At 33.5% G+C, this 23,973-nt stretch overlaps 2 protein-coding genes across 3 annotated transcripts in view; both read left to right on the top strand.

Annotated features, from left to right (window-relative positions):
• LOC123669374 (cAMP-dependent protein kinase catalytic subunit 3) overlaps positions 1-8,526 on the top strand; it is a 42,299-nt gene extending 33,773 nt beyond the window's left edge. For both annotated transcript variants that reach the window (XM_045602980.1, XM_045602979.1), the window contains 4 exons: positions 1,057-1,302; positions 4,290-4,471; positions 7,331-7,408; positions 8,352-8,526. In XM_045602980.1, coding sequence (XP_045458936.1) covers positions 1,057-1,302; positions 4,290-4,471; positions 7,331-7,408; positions 8,352-8,477 — 632 coding nt within the window. In that variant the 3' untranslated portion in view covers positions 8,478-8,526. The remainder of the gene's footprint in view (positions 1-1,056; positions 1,303-4,289; positions 4,472-7,330; positions 7,409-8,351) is intronic.
• A 3,370-nt stretch (positions 8,527-11,896) lies between these two features.
• Positions 11,897-23,605, top strand: LOC123669370 (retinol-binding protein pinta-like). The gene is made up of 7 exons (XM_045602977.1): positions 11,897-12,035; positions 14,040-14,196; positions 15,085-15,214; positions 16,147-16,278; positions 16,385-16,495; positions 16,797-16,899; positions 23,383-23,605. Exons 1-7 carry the CDS (start codon positions 11,897-11,899, stop codon positions 23,532-23,534), a joined length of 924 nt encoding a protein of 307 aa, XP_045458933.1. The 3' UTR covers positions 23,535-23,605.
• The last annotated feature ends 368 nt before the right edge of the window (positions 23,606-23,973 follow it).

Raw genomic sequence — 23,973 nt, 5'->3', positions numbered from 1 at the left:
GTTTTAAAAAGTAATTTTATTGCGTGGGTGTTGCGATTCTAATGTAGCTCCAGGTGGAGGACAAAGTTTTCATGCGACCAACTGACTCTAATAATACACAAAATGACGCCTGACATCGTCCAGCGTTGGCAATCGTATTGACTTAACAAAGCAAAAATAAACATGTATTTTTTATTATGTCTAGAACCTTAAGAGAATACATATATGTATTTATAATGACGCACTAAAGAATTTTCATCATTACAGTCTATACCGTCCACTGCTGGACATAGGCCTCCACAAGTTTACGCCAAAAATAACGTGAACTCATGTGTTTTGCCCATAGTCACCACGCTGGGCAGGCGGGTTGGTGACCGCAGTACTGGCTTTGTCGCACCGAAGACGCAAAAGAACTTTATCTCATTTAAAAAAATAAATGGTTTTTAATCTAATGATATGTTTGAAATAATTTATTCTGTCCTGAAATCATTAACTGAAATCATCATGATATAAAATGGCTTTAAATAATTGTTAGACGGCCATGAATTGCAGAAACGCCGTCGCCCACTAAAAATAACGTAATGTATTAAAATATTTAATATAAATGTTCGTCATATGAAAAAAGAAAGATATAGGAAGTTTACGCAAACTTTTTAAACGTAATAAAATTTTCAATAAATAAAATTAATATTAAACGTGATGTTATTGGTTTGATTTAATTTATGTATTTAATTTGTATAATTAAAAGCAGTAGTAATAAAAACATGTATAAATGTTCAAAGTAAAGAACCAGAAAAGTAATTAATATAAATAATGTATATAGATTTTAAAAATTATTGACATTCTCATTAAAAATATACTACCATTATATGAATTATTATAACCCTAATAAAACAAATGATTATGTAATTTCTAATTGTTTTTAAATTTTTATAAACCAGTAGTAATTTAAAGGAATCGTTAAATTAGTAAAGCACTTATCTACGAAATTATTTATACACATTTCTAACTGGTGCGGATAAAAAGAAATGTTTTCAGAAGGTAAAGTTTTATACATTTCTTGTTTTACTTTCGCAGGTAATTTCTACGCAGCGGAAATCGTTTCAGCGCTGGAATACCTCCACGCTCGGAATATTGTGTACAGAGACTTAAAACCAGAGAATCTTTTACTTGCAAAAGACGGTCACTTGAAGATCACTGACTTCGGTTTTGCGAAAAAATTAACAGATCGTACGTGGACACTTTGCGGTACGCCAGAGTATCTCGCGCCTGAGATTATTCAGAGTAAAGGCCACAACAAAGCCGTCGATTGGTGGGCTTTAGGTCAGTATTAATATATATTTAAATAGTTTTGTAATTTTTGTTTGAAACCCATTGTTAAATTTGTCAATTTTGGTATTTTGCAAAATGTAGGAATTCAAAAATACATGCAATGAAGCCTATTCCAAGCAGTGGGATATTGTGACTGAAGTGTATCTAAAATTGTTTTTCACAGTTCTTGCAAAAGGAAATCTCACGATGTGAGTCATTTCTGTTTAAGCTATCAAATGTGACCTTGTAATGCAAGGCTTACTCTTTTATTTTGTTGTTTAAAAAAAAAACAACATTTATTAATTTAAATCACTTTTATTTTATATTAATTGATTAGCGACTCGTCCCGGCTTCGCACGGGTGCAATGCTGATACTTAATATAAAATATAAAATAGATATTTGCAATGTAAACGCAAAAAAATGTGTTTATTTCCGACATCACATTAGAAACCTCTAAAACTATCAATGTCCCTCTACTATATTATGCATGTATTATACATATAAACCTTCCAACGGAATCACTCTTTTTACCTCATCAAAATCCGTTCTGTAGTTTTAAACATCTAAGCATATAGACAGCGGAAAGGGACTTTGTCTATGTAGTGATTATGCTGTTGACACGAGAATTTTAAGGAGAAAGTGTCATTGCGTAAACTTTATTGTTGGTTATATATTATTTAGTGTAGGTTTATAGTAACGTAATATTAATGGATCGGATTCGATTCCCGCTGGAATGGTCGGTATTTTTGATATGATATTAAAAATGCTTATAATTTCCTCATGTGTGGTTATTACACAAAAAATTATATACAAACAAATTAATGTAACATTTCAATAATTAAATAAATATTGGAACAATTCACAATAAGTACTATCACATTGTTAATCGCTATTTTTATGGCTTTTATAATGGCACAAGAAAGCTATTACGTTGTGAAAATGATTCACTAAGCGCTGTGCTCACGAAACATAAATGATTCTATTGACTTTTTACCTTTATTCTTTTAAATGTTACTAGTAACTTTATATTACAGGTAACAAAGAAATTGTTCATTCATTCTTTTCGATTAATAGTTTCTAAGAAAAAATGTTAATTTTGAAACATGTCATGTGTCAATGCCTGGCCATGAATTATTATTATCGATTACCTAATTTTTTTTTTACATTCATTATCGTTTTGATATATTATTATCATCAATCATAATATCTCATGATTACATGTTATATCGCATTCAGTATATCTAGAGATAAAGTTCGCGATTTCCCCGAGGAATACTTTTGTGTTTCAGAGAGGTCACAGTTTAAGTGAAGTTAAATTATATTTTCAATATAATAAGTACTTGCATTCGATATAAATTAAAACAGTCACCTTTTAAAAATATTACTTGTAATGTTAGAATGTTACAAAATTAGACTATGTGTATGCGACAGATTCCCTTACCTATTTACTAACTCACTTTCATCATCTGACATCATGACATTGAAATTTATCGTAGAGTTAGATTGAGTAGATTTTAGAAAATTCCTACGTAAAAGGGTACAGTAGATTGGTAAAGTTTGAGTAGAGCTTTGTTACTTCTATGAAAATTACCATTAAAAATGCAAAAAAAAAATACTGATTTCAATATTTTTGTAATTACATACCTTGTAAATTTAAATTTTTATATGAAAAGTATCTATAATTTTTAAAGATATAGTTTGGGCGTTTTTGTTTTAGAGAGGGTTTTTTACAAATTAAAGTTTTCAACCAAGTTACTAATTAAGTAATCTTTTAATGAATTAAAAGATTACTAAATTATCGCTTCTGTGTATATCTAAAAGTAAGGGGAACATCTAGTATTTTTATGAATATAAATATATTTATTATATTATATTATATAATTATTTCATATATTTTAAGCACACAGATAGACAGAATGGTTTAAACTAGTCTTAAAAACGGCTTATAATCTATTCGTGGCGATGCCGAAATCAGTTTGAGAGCGCGTTGTTTTTCGTCAAAGCGCATGCGCCCGTGGATCGTGTGCTGTCGGGCGACATTTAATGTAATGTTTACATTATAATTATTTAACGTTGTAGTGATTTATTACTTCGTCTGTCTAATTTAAATCACTACTTGGTGCCAGACTTATTAATGCGTTTTGATAATTTATAGCACCGTACTTCGCGTATGATTGTTTGTGATGTTTGGTCCTTGGCAATGGATTCGAAATTCAATATTAACGAATATACTATTTGAATTCTTCTGTCCTCTAGAAATCAAAGACGCCATATTAGAGAATATAAGAAATAGGCAGCAGCGTCTTCGGTGCGACAAAGCCAGTACTGCGGTCACCAACCCGCCTGCCCAGCGTGGTGACTATGGGCAAAACACATGAGTTCACGTTATTTTTGGCGTCAACTTGTGGAGGCCTATGTCCAGTAGTGGACTGTATAGGCTGTAATGATATTAGAGAATAAATTAATTATCTAAAATAAACATAATAAATAATAAGAAATTATAAGATACCTATATAATATGGAAGTTTACTTTCAATTTTTAACCGACTTAAAAATGGAGGAGGTTACTCAATTCGATTTATGTTCGGGGATAACTTCGTCGTTTATAAACTGATTTTGATAATTATTTTTTTTTGTTGGAAAAGAGATATCTTAAATGTGGTACCATGATAAGGAAACCAGGATCTGATGATGGCATTCCCGAGAAATCGAGGGAATCCCTCAAAAACCCACATAACTGGTTACTGGGTGTACCAATTTTGATGATTTTTAATTTAATCGAAAGCCGATGTTTATCATTTGGCCACATTTAAATTTCATCGAGATCTGATTACAACTTTTGGAGTAATCTTTGATAATGCGTATTTACTTGACTATTTTTTCGTCTACCTACATTGTATTACATGTCGATGTAATTGAAGTCGGTTTTTTCTCGTTTGCCAGCAAACACAATTATATTAAAGAATTTTTGTAACATTGTACTTGTATGTTCTTTCAGGTGTACTCGTTTACGAAATGCTTGTCGGCTACCCTCCGTTTTATGACGACAATCCTTTTGGAATTTACGAGAAAATTCTAAATGGTCGCGTAGATTGGCCGCGGCACCTTGATCCGGTAGCTAAAGATATAATCAAGAAACTGCTGGTCCAGGATAGGACCAAGCGACTCGGCAATATGAAGGTAAATTATAATATTAATTTAAATTTAAATTTTGATTTTTTTATACAAGAGTGTTCTGAATTTTTAATTTAAATACTGTGAAATATATTTGGTTAAAAACATTTTTTTTTGGGTGCAAAAAATATACTACCGCTTAAGTTGTTTACAGACATAAATTGTTTTAATAGCTCAATAGGTGACACGTGTTATACAAATAATTATATATTATGGCTTTGTCACAAAAATTTTACAATAAATCACTACAACAAGCTTCGTCTGTGTACGCTTGACGTGATCATGCGCACCACATGCAACGATATCAACAGAAAATAGTATTAACAATTTTCTCAAAGTTGTAAACCTGTCTTTCATTTAAAAACATTAGCGTTCTTGTTAGTATAAGTTATTAGGCTTTCGTGGTCATTATTAACACTTTAATTCAAACGGGACTTTCCGCGATTGTTATTTTCAGACTACCGATATTTTGGTCACGTTGTAGACGTTATGATCACAGGACAACACATTTTTATTAGCATTTGTTTGATTTAACTCGATTCATTTCTAATTCATGTCTGACGTTACGGATCTTTTCGTATACAATAAATAATATATTTGTATAAAACATCTATACGCCGTATTCACGGAATGATTTTCTTAAACATTTCTACTTATTAAAAATCTGTCTGTTCCTAAAGTAAGCTTAATGCTTGTGTTATAGGTAACAGCCGACTTGTATAGCTACATTTTTTTTCGATAAACATATATATATATATATATATATATATATATATATATATATATATATATTATACCCAGACTCAGGGTGGGAAGCGAACCTACAACCCCCGGAGCAGAAAGTAGGGTCACTATAAACTGCACCAACGGTCTACTACTACTTTAAAAATACTATGTTGAGTATATTTACTATACATATGTACTTTCAAAATCTATATTGATTTTTTATGACAAGATACATCACACACATTTGAGACAATCTTTCAAGACTCATAGATTGTTTCCTTTCCAGAAGGGAACAGTGATTTTCTTGCTGCCTATCAAAATTCAACAAGTGGAATACGTTGAAAGACGTAGTTTTTGGCACTTTTATTATCCTAAAATATAACGCGGACATTTGCGTGTATTTTTTTTTTTGTTAATAGCGCGCTACTATTGACGTGAATTTATTGACGTCGTTGTTTAGTAGTTGTTTGTATTCCAATTTTATTTCTGGGTGATAACTTTAATTTCACTTTAATTTAGCAAATAAATTCTGTTCTCCTACCATTTTAATTTTGAATTTGCTTTGTCTAAAAAAAAAAAAACTGCACGTAATTCGCTTTTAAAGTTGGCTGATCTCCAGATGTTTCCATATTTAACTCCTAATCTAACATTTGACAATTTACAAACTGCGCTTAATTACATTTGACACATCAAAATGAAGAAAAAAATCTGTGTATTATGTACAGATTACAGATCTGTCCCAAAACTATAAGCCTATTTTTATTTTGTACTCGATTCAAAGTTATAATTATACTTAAAGTGTATGTACTCTCAATAAGTTATAAGACAGAGGTGTAAATATAAGTGATCTTAAAGCCGTGTTATGCAGCTTCGGCTACTCGCATTATTAAAAAGAAATAAATACTAAATAAGATTAGCTATAGTAATTCGTTTCAGCCTGTAATATCCCACTGCTGGGCATAGACATCTTTCTCCGTATAGAAGATGGATTAGAGCTTAATACACCACGCTGTTCCAACGCAGGTTGGCGGATATTATCCCTACTATGAGCAATGATCGCTATCAGGTGTACATGATAACAACTAAGACCGACAGCTTAACGTGCTCTCCGAGGCACAGTGGGGAGACCCACAAGGACTAACAACCAGACCGGAAATAAATATATGTATAAACACAAACAGTCATTCCGAGCGGGTATCGAATCCGCGACCGTCAGTGTTCAGACTCCGCCGACACGGCACACGAACCATTACACCAGAGCGGTACCTATGATACTACATGCACTAAAAGTTTAAAGATTCGTTAGAAAATCTTGTAATGAATATTAAAATGTTAGCAAGCGCAGCATTGTATGCTGTACCGCTTATATCTGTTTGCCGTCTTCAAGTACAAATAGCCTTTCAAGATTTTCTCCATGTAAGTGGGCACTCATGTGGTACTTTACTTTATAAAGCGTAGAGAGTATGTGTCAGGAATGTGTTCAAATGACTGTAGTTTCTAGAAGTGTGACGTTTTCACCGAGCTTTTTGCCTCGATGTCGCAGAAATCTTTAGAAAGCCATCTGTCAAGTAGCCGGCGGCGATATTAAAAAGTTATTGCGTTCATGGCTACAGGAAATTGTATAATATAAGTTATCACCTAAATACTTTTAATTATACAAATAAAGAGCTCGTACGTCGCTTTATAATAACTTTTACGTATTTTTTTAAAGAAAGAACATTAATGAGAATTTAACGATAAAGTATTCTTAAATAGCGACAATAAAAATAAAGTTACATCAACATACGAATATGTTAAAGAACAAAGTCGTAAACGTCAACAAATGTTGTCCACTTTAATTTTAAACTATTTATACAACAATAAGACGAACGAATAATGAATGATGTATGTGGATAACTGTTTACGAAGCCGATATCGGCTACTACAGCGGGATCGTAAATGAGAATTTGTGATTTGAGTACATATATAAATAGTTTGGGTAATGGAGGTATATTTCTAATAGTTAGAAATTGACATGTACAATCAAAATAAGGCTATGCAATTATATTTGAACAATGTCGATTGGTATTTGATCGATGGAAAAAATACTGTATTTTTGAATCTTATGTAACTAATTTATGATAACGTTATTCTTTACAGTGTGGTGCGGAAGACGTAAAGAGGCACAGATGGTTCAAACACATCGACTGGGCTGATGTTTATATGAAGAAATTACAGGTAGGCTAAATTACTATTAGATTTCTATTTTATTCTAAGATTTTTCATAAATATTTTGAATATAATCATATAAATCGGCCTTATTCCAATTTTAATTTGTAACCGCTTTTAATCGGTACAATTATAAGCAATTGGTGGCTGTAGTGCAAGACACTTAAGCGTAGCAATAATAACTTACTTCTGCTATCGTTACTAAGAAATATTTGCCAATTGCTTGCCAGTATAACATAAAACATACTTTTATGTAGAATATTATCGAGTTATAAAATCCATTTTCAAAAAATTAAATACAATTACTAACAATTTGCCACTCACAAGTTTTTTATCAATGAGTAAGTGTAATAATTAAGAATGTAATAAATATAAAAGACAATAAAAAAAAATCACGTACGAATATGTGATGATTGGTTAAATTGATATAGAGAGGTGTTTTAAAAACTATTTTTATTTTTCACGCTACAGCCTGTAATATAATAATACTGGCCTCTTTCCCCATGTAGAAGAAGGATCAGAGCTTAATCCACAAGGCGGTACCTTAATCCACCAATGCGGGTTGGCGGATATATTCCCTACTATGAGTAACGATCACTATAGGGTGTACATGATAGCAACCGGGACCGACGGCTTAACGTGCTCTCCGAGGCACGGTGGGGAGACCCACAAGGACTAACAACCAGACCGGAAATAAATATATGTATAAACACAAGGACTGCACAAACACTCAGACCACGGAAAACACCTGCACGGCCAATACAAATGTTTGTCATGTGTGGGGATCGAACCCGCAACCGCTAGCGCAACAGGTACAATCCATGGCTGTAACCGTTGCGCCAACGCGTCATTAAATAAATTACTAAAGTTTTCATGGAAGAAGGTATTTTTAAGACTAAGCTTGTTTTTTTGAACAATTTTAAATTTTGATTTTTTTTTTAATTTCTTTTAGCCTCCGATTGTGCCCTCTGTTTCGTACGAAGGGGACACATCAAATTTCGATGACTACCCAGAGACAGATTGGAAAGCTGTGCGGTCACTCGATCCTGATGAACTTAAATTGTTCGCTAACTTTTGATGTAAACTAGAATAAGGCTTAGAATTTAAATAAATAACGGAATAGTTAACGATTCTACAATCATTTATTAAGAATCGTATTAATTAAAATCAATATTGATTTATATCGATATAATTCGATAAGGTAAAACAACAAGAAAACTTGGACTTCAGTAGCAGTGGAAGAATGCCACTAACAAACACGCGTTCAGCCTGTAATATCCCACTACTGGGCATAGGCCTCTTTCCCCATGTAGGAGAAGGATCAGAGCTTAGTCCACCGCGCTGCTCCAATGCTGGTTGGCGGATATAATAAACACGAATGAAACTAAATTTTTGAAAATCGATTATGGTCAAATAAATATAATATATGACAGTAAATGTAATTTGTTACCAATGAAGCGAATCAGCTTAAATCTAAGAAGGTTGAGAGAATAGTCCGATGACTATAACCTTTATAGTTGTATAGTAAAAGTTATGAAGGTTAAAGTAGTTAGTAGTGTTAACGCTATTGTACGAATAATATTAATAGGATTAATTATTTTCTGGAGGTATGAAGTTGTGGATAATACGAAAATATAGTAAATCAGTTAAATATTACTGCTTAGCAATTTGTTTATGTATTGTAAATATCGTACTATTTATATGTGGTAGCATTAGATGTAATAATTCCAATGCTTTTTATAACTGACGGAAATATTTAACTAGAGTCTTAGATATACACTAGGGTCGATGTCAAGCGTTTGTGATTATTAGTATTAATTGTATTTATTGAAAAATAATATTGCATAGCTCTAGATTTTTATAAAATGCTACAATTGAATTAAAAAAAAAATCAAATAAGATGTGTGAAACATTTTTATATATCTTATAGTATTATTAATATTAATAAAACAGTAATAAAAACGGTAATCGTTGTCTTAATTACGTTACGAATTTGGTGAAACATTAGTAAAACTGAATATTATAATTTCTAATATTGTATAATTTATTTTGTATTCATTATATAATAATTATTTAACGATGTATAGATGATTGAATTAAGCACAGAAGTTGTTAACGTTGTTTGATTTTTTTGCTTAAGCTTAGTTCAGTGACTGAACTGATGTGAGAAAAACTCTATAGAGAGTTATATAACTCTATGCACTTACACTTAATATTAGATTATTACTAGATTTTTGTTTTAAATTCTATCGTCCACGATTTAAAGCGGCTATGTCCGTAAGGCTTAATAATGCGATTTTTTTTGCTCAGATTGTATCAGTTTGTTTTCAACTTATGTATCTTATATCAATATTCAAAGATTGGTTATTTTTACAATTGTCTCGTCTCAAGTAACAAAATGTGTATTTGAATACATCTTTGTTAGAAAGGTTTAAAAATCAAGTCTCATCATATCTTTCATAACTTTTCTCACTATTATGTCATATCTTTTGAAGACGTGATCTCTTAGTCAACATAGCATTGATTAAATAATTACTAATATTGTGTCAAGATACTTATTTATTTGAAGCCTTATGTGAGCTTTCACAGCTTATCGATAAATAATAAACATAACAGGGTTTTAAAAAATAGTAACTAGTAATTGTAAATGAACTCAAAAATAAACAATTTATTAAACACAATTTAACGCCTTTTTCCTTCTACCCCTGAATAATTTCATCAATAAATATAATAACAATTGTTTTTATTAAAACAAAAATTGTTGTTTGTTGTAAAATAATAATGTAATTTTTATATTACTTTAAAAAATTATTAATGTGCTTTAAAAATCGTATATTGGTAATGGACATACACACATACACACACACACACACACACACACACACACGCACACGCAAACACACACACGCACACGCAAACACGCACACACACACACAACATACATTGGACAATGGACCTTTAATTATTTTTTTTTATTAAAGAACTACAGATATCCATTCAATTTTCAGATTGTAAAGTCACCTTATTGGTATAAAAAGAAAATGCTATATTATTTATATACCACTATTTCAATACATACGTTCGGCAAATAAGCGTACCTACAGCCCACCTTATGGTAAGCGGTTACCGTAGCATATAGTCTACAATGCCAGAATCACTACAAGCGCGTTGCCGACCTTACCTCTACCCTCCAGAGGAGCTCTTACCGCCTACTTGAAAGTAGTAGTGTTTAGCTGTAATCTTCTGTAAGGTTGAGGCAAGTACGTTAAAGTAAGAGACAGCCCGACTGAACAAGTCCCCAGGGGTGGCTGCCTCAGATTTTGTGCAGAATATTCCCTGCTGTCCTACTTTATTCAACAAAACTACTTCATTCATAAAACTGACTAAACTTGTAGAAAAAAGTTGAATTCAAAATTCGGAAATTAAAATTTGAAAGAGCCTCCAAATGAAACGGAATTAAAATTTGTATAAGCCTTAATTTTGACAGTCTTAATTGTCTTAAAGTAATTATAAAAAGCAGTTTTATTCGCAGTTTGGTCCCTTTTTTCAGCTTAAATTATCGTCTATTATGCCCCATGAAGATAAACATTAATTTTAACAATTAAAAACCTTATCGATTCTCATTGATGTCAAAAATCTGAATAAAATAATTTTCACTTATAATTATTTTAGTAGTAGAGATGTAAAATCGAACAGAGATTTAATTACTTTAGCTAGGAGCAGAAAGCGCGCCGTCGTCTGTGTTTAATGATTCCTTAATAACTGTAATATTAGAAGTAAAACTTCTTTACGCAAACTTGACTTTGGGAGTAAGCTGGTGAATGCGATACGAAAAATATGATCGGGCGAGGATATAAGGATAAGGATTCTATTTTTGTTTTATGATTTTCTTTGTAAAATCATATGATCTAAAATCCAAAAAAAAAAAATTGAAGCAAAATGTAGGTATTTTAATATCTTTAATTTTTACTTTAATTATCCTAGTACAATTATTTAGATAGTCAAATACATTCCATTTAATTCTCAAAAACAAATTAAAATACAATAATTTTTGTGATTTTTTTCATAATGTGCTGTTAAAGCAGCTATCGAAATTATTGTAAATAAATATTACAATTATTGTATCATCATCATTTCATCCTATTGCAGTCCACTGTTGGACATAGGCATCCACAAGTTAACGCAATTATTGTATATTGAAACTGTTATCAAAAATCTTTTATAAGCAAGCAAAATCACCTTTAATTTAAAATCGTTAAAGAATAAATACTACATCTATTTGTAATCCATGTGGAATTTTTGCGTCCAAAGTTAAGGTGAAGACGTAAGTTATTAGACATTGGACTTGCTGATATCGATAGTATAAAAGATAATTTATATCTATCACACTAATTAAATAGCAGAATTACTATTGTACTCCTTGCCTATATCAGATTTTCAACGTTTTAGTTTATTTTTTCTTCTAAAATTACGCAATTTTAGAAGAGTTATTAAAAAATGGGTGTTCGGTCTTTGTCGATTGAACTCGCAGAAAAAGCTCGCGTGGAACTAAATGAAGAACCGAATAGGATTGCCAGTGACCTGAAATTTATCAAGGACTGGTTGTCAAAGCAACCGCATTTACGAGCTTGCACAGGTTACAATTATTTTCATTTATTTTGTGACTAACATGGCTGTTTGTACCCATTTTATTTGTAACATAATCATTATATGTAACATAATCAGTACCTGGATGACCGACCTTAGCTCGTTTTTTTTTAAAATCGTGTTTTTGGATATTTTATTTAAATACGAATTACATACTGATGAATAGTATTTTTGATCTTACCGACATAATAATAAAAAAAAAAAAATGAACTGCTTATTTAGATAAATAAAACACTAGTGCAATTAGAAAAAAAGGGGAAAAAAGTAATCGATATGGAGACATGCGGATTTGATATGAGGTCATCTCTATTCATGACCTTGAATAGAGACCCAACTTCTCACCTGAGCTATTATAAGATTATGCACTGTGGCAAAATTTACTTTCCTATTCGAATGATATTGCAGCAATTTTTTAATTACCTAAAAACGTTGAACAACATTCTCTAAAAATGGATCCTAGCTAGATCAATTTATCGCGCCCTAAACCCCGTACATACTAAGATTCAGAATATCTATATATATATATATATATATATATATATATATATATATAAATTTTGTGGTACGATGTATGTGGACGATAAACTCTGATACTGCTGAACCAATTTTTATCGAATTTTGTAAACATCTGTAATTTAATTTAGTCCAACTTGGCAGATAGTCTTCATCTCAATTAGCCCCGGTAGGTGGCGCTGCTATTGGTACGTAAGCAATCAAATTTGGTAACTGTTTTCCGGGCAGGACAACGTCTGCCGGGTCCGCTAGTATATATAAATATCTATATATCATTACATAGTATAAAACAAACTCGATTTCCGCTGTCTGTATGCTTAGATCTTTAAAACTACGCAACGGATTTTGATGCGGTTTTCTTTAGTAAATAGAGTGATTCCAGAGAAGGTTTATGTGTATAATTCCAGATATAATATCGTAGAGGAACACTGATAGTTTTTGCAACCGCGTGAAGCTGGGGCGGGTCGCTATTATAAATTTAAAACTCTAAAATCAAAACATAAATTGACGCTTAAGCGGGTGATAGACGTGTGAGTAAGTTCGAGAATTTGTGGCTCGACGACCTTTTTCGCTCGTGTGTCACCCTAAGTATGCGTACTTTAAAACCGCCGAGTAAGTTCGTTCGTAATCCGACAAGTTGGAAATTTTGCTCGTAACCCGCCTCCGCTCGTACGTGTGGCAGCACTGCGAGCCGCGAGCCGCCATTTTTAACCGATTTTCAAAAAAGGAAAGGGTTCTCAATTCAATTGTACTTTTTTATGTATGTTATCTTAGAAGTTGTGACTGGTTGGACCGATTTCCATAATTTTTATTTTAATCGAAAGGTGGTGTGTGTCGTGTGGTCAATTTGATTGCGATCTAACAAGAAATTTTTGAGTTAAATCTAATAATTGCGTATTTGCCTACGATGTCATTGAAGTCGGTTTTTTTTGTTTGGGAGCAAACACAATTATGTTTCGCCAGTCCACGGACGTAACGTTTGTAGTGTAGGTATTTGTAATTTTTGTTACTTTTGATTGAGAAATTACTCAAAATGAATTATTTCAGAACTTAGTCTTTTTTTGGTTTTAAAAATGTAATACAATACAATTCCTAAATAACACAAAGCTTCTTCTGTACGACATCGCAATACAGAATGAGTAAGCACGTGTGTCACCGACGTCGCGCCGAGTAAGTTCGCGATATTAAAAACTGCGTATTTTAAGTTCGCATCTTTCACCCCTTTACTATTTTAGTATAAGTATTAAGCACTTTTTAACGTCACTTTCAGCGTCAACAAAAGTTGTTTCACACGATTTCACTCCCCATAATTTTTAAATATCTTACGAGTATATCGTTCCTTAAGCAATAAACTCCAAAAATAATTTCCAAAATAGTTCCAGTAAATTTAGATTTTAAGCATTATAAAAAAAAAACATATCTTCCAACTTTATAATATTTTTGTTATAGATAAATATAATATATGTATTTTGTGTTTCAGACGATCAATGGCTAGTATCGTTTCTGAGAAGCTGTACATACAGTCTGGAAAGAACAAAGGAAAAGTTGGATCTTTATTATTCACTCCGTACTGTTGCTCCAGAACTTTTTAATGTCAAACATGACTATCCGAAGTTTGATGAATTGCTGAGCTTAGGGTAAATAGTTTATTCAAGTAGAGTGATTATTTTTTTTCCATTAATTATGTGATTATTATATTAAAATAATGATAATTATCAAATATTTTTTTAATAATTCTAAAAGAGTGATGTAAGATATGCGACTAAAATTTTTAAAAGAACTTTTTTTATCAAGATAGTTGCTAAATGTTGTGTATTTAAAAGTTGTTATCGTTTAATTCAAAACAAGATAATGAATTTAACATTTCTGGAAATAAAATATTTTAGTGTAAGATCAGAAGTACACGTGACTTCACCCATCTGCATAATGGATAAAACCTAAATAATTATCTTCTTTACTATGTTAACAATAAGTAGCGAAAAAGTTGTCTGGAAAATTCCTGGCTAGGAATTATGTATTATATTCGGCAACTGCCATTAAACCAAGACTTTTAGCCTATGTCATCGTATTCGCAATGAAATAGCGCTCATTTTGATGTAAAATTTATATTATTAACATGTAGGTAAGTAACTAGAACAATATATATTGTTTATACCTGCCACCCAGTAGCCAGGAAATAATGGCCAACCCAACGTTTGAATTTGCTACAGGCTTCATACTGTCTGTATACGGTAGGTTTTAAATTTATTCTTTAAACTTGTAGTTTTAAATAAAAATAAAATTTTCAATTTTGAATTAAATATAACGTGGTGGTGGTATAGGATTCTTCAGTCAAACCCCTTTCGCGATAATTTTTCTAATATACTAAAATAAATATAAAAAATTTTCATTAATTACGCAGATTTGGTGAATTAGGTCTAAAGTTCGGATCTCCTACTATTTTATAACAGAATTAATTAAGTATTCATTCTTATGTAATAATTTCGAATTTTTCAGTTCATTTATTTATATATTTTTCTTTTCAGAGCACTCTTAGTCCTTCCAGAAACAGCTACTCCAACCTCACCACGGACAATAATGATTCGCCCCGGTACATTTAGTCCCGATAAATTTAATATAAGTGAAGTCTTCGCTTTTATATATATAGTTCAAAAGGTATTTATAAAATTTGTTTCTTTTATTATTTAACTAACTGATTTTATTTATTTATTTGATAATTTGAGAAAAAAAAATATATTTTATAGCTTTCTCCGGTAAATAGACCATCCGACACAACAACTTTTCGATTAGTTCTTAAGATTAGCACGTTCAAACAAACAAACTCATCTACTTTATAATATTAGTCGGTATAGATTATATTTACTGTATTACGTATATTTACAGAGGAAACTGTTAAATTTTATAACAAATAATTTTGATATAAAACAATTCTAATTATTTATAAGTGTTATTAAACTACTGCGTTTTAGGGAAGATTAACTTTTTATGTAAAAGTTTAAACTAATTAAATGTTTAACTAAAGTTGCGATTTTCGAAGAAGCTTTTGGGTATAGAGTTAGGATCAGCATTATTTAATTATTGAAATATACAAAAAATAACTTACGTTCTTATCTTTAAAAGGTTAGAATATAAGATAAAGATAGGGATTATAATATGTCCTTACCATGGCCTACACCATACCTAGTTTAAGGCTACATGGCCTGATCATCTTATTCAAGCAGAATTAAGCATAAATTAAACGTTAATATAAAAAAATAACTCAATTTTAAAGAATATTTTTTGCAATGTACCCGCTATCGGTTACCTATATGATTTAACTTGTACAGTTGTCTAATCTACGAGTATAAATAAAACAACCACAGTCAATTTCTACCTGTGCGCAACCAGGTTGTTAAAATTAACTACGTATTAAAAAAAAAAAAAACTCCAGAGTAGTTCACAAAAACGCCGCTTATTTCACTTGGATGGGATAGGTTACTTTACCCAACTTCCTAAATTTTCTCCATTATCATCCTACATGTACCATATGTCCAAAACACAAAGTAATTAGTTAGTTGAAAATATTTGTATTGTTTAATTGTTTATAGATTTTAATTTTCAATGACGATATAACCACGGTCTCTGGAATTCAGTGGATTATTGATTTAAAAGATGTAACGATCGGTCATCTCTTACAAATGACACCAAGTGTTATAAACAAGATGGTATACAGTACACAGGTAATTATCAAAAAAGAACTATTATATTAAGCGTTCACTTGTTATTTATGTAAAAAAGGGCTATCATTTTACTATATAAATAATAAGGTTTTTGTACACTTTTTAGGAAAGTGCTCCAATAAGAATGAAGGGCAGCCATTTTGTGAACGCTCCGGCTAACTTTGGAAAAGTTTTGAACACTATGAAGGTTTTCTTAAACGAAAAAAATAAGAGCACAGTAAATATATTCACTTATGAAATAATGATTATTTTATAGTATTTTAGAAATAATCTAATTGGTATTTGGTGAAATTCACGGTCAGAACTAAAAATATACTTTCAATATTAAGAACTTTCGCACAAACATAATTTACAAAACAGTCGAAAATGAGATTTTTGTATACGCCTACTATGTTAAATTTCTCTTAAATTTTGGGATATCAAAAATACTAGCTAGAGAATTAGAGATTAGAACTTATAGTAAAGTATAAGTTTTTTATGTACCTATGTATACAAATTTTTAAATTAATTTCTTACAGCTGTATGTACATCAAAACTATGAAGACTTGTATAAACACATTCCTAAGAAAATGTTACCGAAAGATTTCGGAGGAGATTCTGTGTCCATAAAAGAAATTACAGGTAAATTAATACTTTCCTTTATTTATATTGTAGTTTTTTCTTTTATATATCTAAGATTCTAAGATGAGAGCAGGAATAATTCGTCTTTATGATCCGAAGTTCTATAAAAGCCCTTTAATTGAACAATGACATTTTTATTTTATTTGTATATTTAGTATTATTTAGTTTGCTAGCAGTTGTTACATTTTATGATACATTTTTTAATTACAAAATATCTTAATGTAAACCATCCAACAAACGCAACATGGAAAGTTAGCAAATACGATATGCAAAGTTATTTGACTAATGCCGTGCAATGCTGTTGTGTTTTGGTCGTTCTTATAAATATGTCACTAACTTCAGCCTATCACAATCCACTGCTGGGCCTCGACAAGTTTGCGTCAAAAATGGCGTGAACTCATGTGTGTTGCCACAGTCACCACGCTGGGTAGCCGGGTTGGTGACCGCAGGACTGGCTTTGTCACACCGAAGACCCTGCTGCCCGTCTTCGGCCTGTGTATTTCAAAGCAAACCGTTGGATAGTTATCCCGCCATCAGTCGACTTTTTAAGTTCCTACCTACCCATTGGATAAAATAGCTTAACTAAATATATAGCTAGCTGTGCCCGCGACTTCGTCGGCGTGGTATTAAAAAAATAGTTATTGTTCAATTCGCAGAGTAATGAAAAAAAAAGTAAAATAAAAGTAGCCAAGTTACATTACGTTCTTTATTACATCAACTGTCTACCAGTAAAAGTCCCGTTAAAATCGGTCCGGCCGTTTCAGAGATTAGCCAGAATGAACACAGAGACAGACAAAAATTGTAAAAAAATGTTATTTTGGTATTTTTTTTTTTTTTAATATATAGACTAGCGCTTGACTGCGATCTCACCTGGAGTCAAGTGAAGATGCAGCCTAAGGTGGTACGCGCTTGCCTAGAAGATGCCTATTCACTCTTGATTTAAAGATACCCAAGTTATAGTTCGTTGGAAAAACGGAGGCCGGAAGGGCATTCCAAATTTTAGCGGTGCGTATTAGGAACGAGGAAGCAAATCGTTTAGTGCGAGATCGTGGGATTTCAACCACATAGCGGTGCAGATTCATGCGATGCCTTGCGGTTCGGTGGTAGAAAGGTGATGGTGGAACCAAATTGTATAGTTCTAGAGCACACTCTCCGAAATATAACCTGTAAAATACCGACAAACAGGCAACCTTGCGCCGATGTTCGAGACTTTGAAGTCTAGAGCGAACCAGCGATTTGTCACCGATGAGTCTTCTGGCGCGTCGATCCACAGAATCCAAAGCAGCGAGCTGGTACTTGGCAGAGCCATCCCATAAATGGCTGCAGTACTCCATACACGATCGAACTTGTGCTTGGTAGAGAGTAAGAAGCTGTTCCGGTGTGAAGTACTGCCTGACTTTATTGAGGATACCAAGTTTCTTACCAGCAATTTTTGCCTTGGATTTTTGCATTGTCCGAAGTTCATATTAGACGAAATATTTATGCCTAGAAGATCAATACTATCGGTGATCGGAACAGATACACCCCGGAAAGTTGGGGCTAATGGGAATGGACTCCGTTTAGCAGTGAAAAGACACGCTTGTGTTTTGGAAGCATTAAACTTGACTAGGTTGGCGTCACCCCAATCGGATACCTCTTTCAAAGCCAAATTCATGCGTTCAACCAGGGCCTCTCTATGCTCATGAGTTTCAGCCCCACCAGCTCGGGGACCGGACACGTATCTCTCCGTAACAGTGCTGTCATCCGCGTATCCAAAGATACCGGGCCTGAGGAGGTCATTTATGTGAATCAAGAAGAGGGTTGCAGAGAGAACTGATCCCTGAGGGACACCGGCATTAACCGCCATCAACTCAGACGAGGAGCCATCTAAGACCACCCGAAATGATCGTCCACTCAGGAAATCTGATATCCAGTCACACAAGCTCGGGGGTATTCCGTAAGCTGAAAGCTTGCTCAATAGGCTCTCATGCCAGACCCGGTCAAATGCCTTCGATACATCAAGTGAGACAGCTAGCGCTTCTCCGTGCTTGTCCAAGGCTTCGCCCCAGATGTGCGAGGCGTACACTAAAAGATCCCCCGTGGACCTGTTACGGCGGAAACCGTATTGCTGGTCCGACAGGAGGTCATTCAACTCGAGGTATGCTAGGAGCTTTTCATTCAGTATACGCTCCAAACTTTTACACAGTATGGAGGTGATCGCGATAGGTCTATAGTTAGCCGGGTCGGCACGACTACCTTTTTTAGGTACAGGTTGTACGTTGGCAATCTTCCATGCTTTAGGAACTTGAGCGGATTTTAGAGAGAGGCGGTACAAGCGCGTGAGAATAGGAGACAACTCAGGAGCACAGTGTTTAAGTACTCTTGCTGGTATCCCGTCAGGACCACTAGCCTTATTCACGTCCAAGTTACGGAGTACTCTCAAAACCTCAGTTTGGCGAATGCGTAGTTCTGACATAACAGAGTCGCAAGGTGGATGTCTGGGCGGTGAGGCACTACCTGCATCAAGGAGCGAATTTTCTGCAAACAGATTCGCTAAAAGGTTAGCCTTGTCTGTCGCAGTAAAGGGCAGCGATCCATCTGGTTTAAGCAGAGGAGGCAGCGAGGGACGGCAGAAGCTCATTTCAACCGACTTAGAGAGTGACCAAAATGCTCTACTACCACCCGGATGGGAAGCTAGTTGGGCTCCGATGCGTTTAATACGGTTGAAACGAGCTTTTTTAAGAACCCTTTTGTAGGACTTGGCAGCAGAGTTGAACGCTCTCTTCCTCGTAGTTATGTCCGGAGATTTAAGGGTACGGGCTTCAGCCCACGCTGCAAACGCTGAGTCCTTACGGGCTGCAGCTTCGGCACATTCTGCATTATACCACCTAGGGATCTTGCCATCTAGTGATACATCAGCAAATGGAATGAAGTACTCCATCCCCTGACGTATCACTTCCGATATTTCTTGTTCGCAACTCGACGGATCACTGGAAGAGAAGCAAGTCTGCCGCCAAGGGTAGGATACAAAAAAGTGTCGCATCTCATCCCAATCAGCCGACTTATATCGCCACACACGTCTGGTTCCGGTAGGACCTGTATCCAGAGGGTGAAAGTTAGATACTGACTTTACCACACAATGATCAGATGTGCCCAGGGGAGCTGCAACTGATACCGAGGACCGGTCTGGGTCAGTTGTCAACAGAAGGTCCAAACAATTAGGTGTATGGTCGTCAACGTCGGGTACTCGTGTTGCTTCTTGGACTAGCTGGGTAAGATCTAGCAACAGAGCAAATTTGAACGCCTCTCTCCCGGCGTGGTCGGTATTCTGGTATGGGAACAGCCAGTCCTGGTGGTGAGCGTTAAAATCCCCCAGAAATACCATTTGGGCAGCAGGATACCGACGTTGGACCATGTCAGCCGTCTCACTGAGATAGTCGAACATCCGAGTCGTCTCCCGATCACCACTGTGCGACCGATAGGTACAGGCATACACAATCTGCTCCATGCCCGTATCCAATAAACACCACATGATGGAAAGGTTAGGTATCTCTAAGTTACGTAGACGCCGGCAGCAAACATCATCACGAGCAAACATACAGACTCCAGCGTGAGATTTAAAAAAAAACATTTGGTAAATGTACCGTGTATACATCCATAAAAATTTAGTAAAAAGCAGTTATTTTAATATTACAAACAGACACTCCAATTTTATTTATTTGTATATTTAGTAATTTGGCAAATGTTTTAATGACATTCTTATTTTATAACATTATATAATTTGGTTAATGATATTGGATTGAATTAGATACAAAACCTGCAAATATGGTAATATTTTATAGTATAATTAATGTGTCCTCAATAGGATGTGTTAACTCTTCAAAAGTAGACGCAAACAAATCCTAAGACCATAACAAAACACCAGAATAGCCTATAAAAATGTTTGACATGAGCAGGGGACGCTAACAGTCAATTATGATTATCAAGTTTAATCTGGGTATTATAAGTGTCAGTATCGATGTATTTATATAGTCTTTATTGCACTTTAAAAAAAGAAACAAGTAAAAATCATATTTACAACGAAAGTTTCCAAGGGCGAACTTATCTCTAGAAGAGATTTCTACCAGTCTACCCATGGTGGTGAGAATTGCTGTTACCGCGGGGCACAGAAGTGCAAGAGTGTTTCATAATAATGATTATAAATCTATAAACTTATTTAAAATTAATAATACAAAATACATGGATATAATTTGAGTATCAAATTGACCTTTATGAGGCCATTGGACTTCATTGTCGTAATCCTAATATTACAGTAAAATTGGAACTATCTTGTTCAGAATCTGAAGCAGCGACACTGCGGAAGTACCTTATCCTTACATAGTGTAATCCAGTGTGAACAAGGTAGCCGGAGCTTCTAGTCAAGGTCAGAAATACGGAAGTGGGGTCTACCGACCGTCGCGACGACAACGATCGTATCCTATAGACGCTTGCAATACTTCTGGTATTGCAAGCGTCTATAGGATACGGTAGCCGCTTACCATTAGGCAGTTTCCATCCTTGTTTGCCATCTTAATGGTATAAAAAGTCGGTCAAATATTTTACTTTTTAATGTTTTCTGCTATACTTAGGTAATATAATAATTAGATAATTTTTTTATAATAAATCATTTAAATCTTCTTATATATAAAAATGAATCGTAAAATGTGTTAGTAAGCATAACTCAACAACGCCTGGACCAATTTTAACAATTTTTTTTATGTTGGTTGAAGTCCAAGGATGGTTTTTACGGCGAGAAAAATTCGAATAATTTCCGGGAAACCCTAAAAACAGCCCTAAAATGTAGAGTCAATTTGAACTTCGTTGCTTTTCAATAAAGTTCATATTAAATTACAAGCACTCACTGTTGTCTTAGCAATGTAGGTGTGTAACGTCAAAGAGTCAATTTGTACTTTATTATCGCTGCACAAAGTTAAAATTCAATCATATCTATCAAAACAGTGTGCGTGTTTGTGTTGGACGATCTAATGTCGCGTTCCGAAACTTAACAAAAGTGATAATATCGCGAACCCGACCAAATTGAATAGTCAAAAAATGTAAGAGCTATAGATCATTAGTACTTATTTTGATTTTGGTTAGCTTCGCGATATTATTTCTTTTGTTTTAGTATCGGCACGCGACATAAAATTTTCAAACAAATCGCGTTAAAAAAGGGTTTTATTATCTTTAATTATTAATTTAATATCACGTCACGATCAGGCCAAATCGGCGCGATCGGGCACGATGCGTCGCGCGTTCTGTGACGTAGACTTGCGCCGCTTTTAAATAGAATCACGTCGGTTAATAAACCGTCTATCCCTATGTTATGTCATTGAGGCACACAATTTTTAAATATTTGTCACCTTTAGGTTCCCATTGTCCCTTTAGATTATTTTCCTATCAGGTTTGAACCCTAAGTTCGCCTCTTAGTTTGAAGCCCTCTAGCAAAGATCCCAGTCGGGGTTTTTAAGTGGGTCACAGAAGGGTGGCCAAAGTGTGTGGAACGGATCTTCCGTTTGGTCACCCGAGCTGAACCTCAAATACCACCCTATCATCAAGGTGACGGTTCTGTTCAGGAGAATTTTTTGCGCCGACTATAAAATAGGTAGGAACAAAAAACTGCCACATTTCAAATCTTTTTGAAAGAAAGAAGTCTGTCGGATCCGCTAGTAATTAGATAATTTTTTTATAATATATCATTTATCAAACAAAAAAACATGTCCATGAAACATGATGTTGGATTATCGTAAGATAATTTAAGAATCAAAGTCTATTTATTATATCTAATGGATACTTAATAGTTAATTAATCCACATAATTATTAAAAAACTGACTTTAAAACAATATAAAACGGTATAATAAGGACTTTTCTGAAAATATTAATTTGACGTTTCAGCGGCTTCCAAGTCAGTGAAACCATTTAGCTAACATTATATCTAGCAATGCCCGAAACTTCGTCCGCGTGGAATTAACAAAAAAGTTATTGTTCACTTCGCAGAGTTATAAAATAAATAAATTTCTAAATGAAAACTAGCCTAAGTACCTTACCTAAGCCTTTACTACATCAGCTATTTGTCAGTGAAAGTCCCGTCAAAATCGGTCCAGCTATTTCAGAGTTTAGCCGTACAAACAGATGTACAGGCAGACAGGCAGACCAACAAAAATTGTAAAAAATGTTATTTTTGTATATTTACCGTATTTATATATATATATATATATATATATATATATATATATATATATATATATATATATATATATATATATATATATGTATTTAGTAAAAAGCGGTTATTATAATATTACAAACAGACACTCCAATTTTATTTATTTGTATAGATGTATAGATAGAAACATATGAATACAAACATACTACATACATAAGCTTGAAAACCATCAGTCTAGTATAAGTATGGTGTTCTTATAACCGAATACTTTTTTAATATTTGGCGGTAAAATTGCTTGCAGATAGTTGGACGGCTAAATGGAAAGAATTTGCCTCATGGTTGAAAGAAGACATGAAGAACGGAACAGATGAATCGAAACGACCAGGTCGTCCAAAGACTGCTGAGAGTATTTTTGGAGTAGAAGGATCGTTTCGTCGGCTTGATTTTGACTGATATTTAATGTGATTAATAAAATCTTGCATATATTTTATGTGATAAAATGTAATTATACATATTTAAAAAAATGATTGTTTTTCTATTTAAAAAAATTAGACAAAACTACTACCTATTTCGTTCAATCATTTTACCCAAATGTTCAAGGTACCAAGAAGGTTTTATGTATTTGTCGTTGTAATGCATTTCTAACGATAAATGTATCCTACAATTCAGAATATAATTATACTAGTAGTAATATAAAGCAACGTGTACTCTCTCTTTTCTGATATATAAGACTATATCTTTGCCCAGTGGTAAAATATTTAACGTTGGTTTCTATGAATTTATTAAATTATAAATGATTTTATAAAAATTGTTTCCCATTGGCCTTCAGCCTGTAATATCCCACTGTTGGGAATATGCTTCTTTTACGTCTACACTAGAGCGGTTATTGAAA

This window comes from Melitaea cinxia, chromosome 3 (genome assembly GCF_905220565.1).
Source record: "Melitaea cinxia chromosome 3, ilMelCinx1.1, whole genome shotgun sequence".
In the NCBI taxonomy this organism is placed as follows: Eukaryota; Metazoa; Arthropoda; class Insecta; order Lepidoptera; family Nymphalidae; genus Melitaea; species Melitaea cinxia.
Note: the sequence above shows the minus strand (reverse complement) of the source record. Positions and strands in the feature narration are given on the sequence as shown.

Coding starts and splice junctions, on each gene's coding strand:
- LOC123669370 (XM_045602977.1), top strand. CDS start 11,897: ATGGGTGTTCGGTCTTTGTCGATTGAACTCGCAGAAAAAGCTCGCGTG. Junction 12,036..14,039: donor GCATTTACGAGCTTGCACAG/GTTACAATTATT, acceptor TTTGTGTTTCAG/ACGATCAATGGCTAGTATCG. Junction 16,279..16,384: donor AGATGGTATACAGTACACAG/GTAATTATCAAA, acceptor TACACTTTTTAG/GAAAGTGCTCCAATAAGAAT.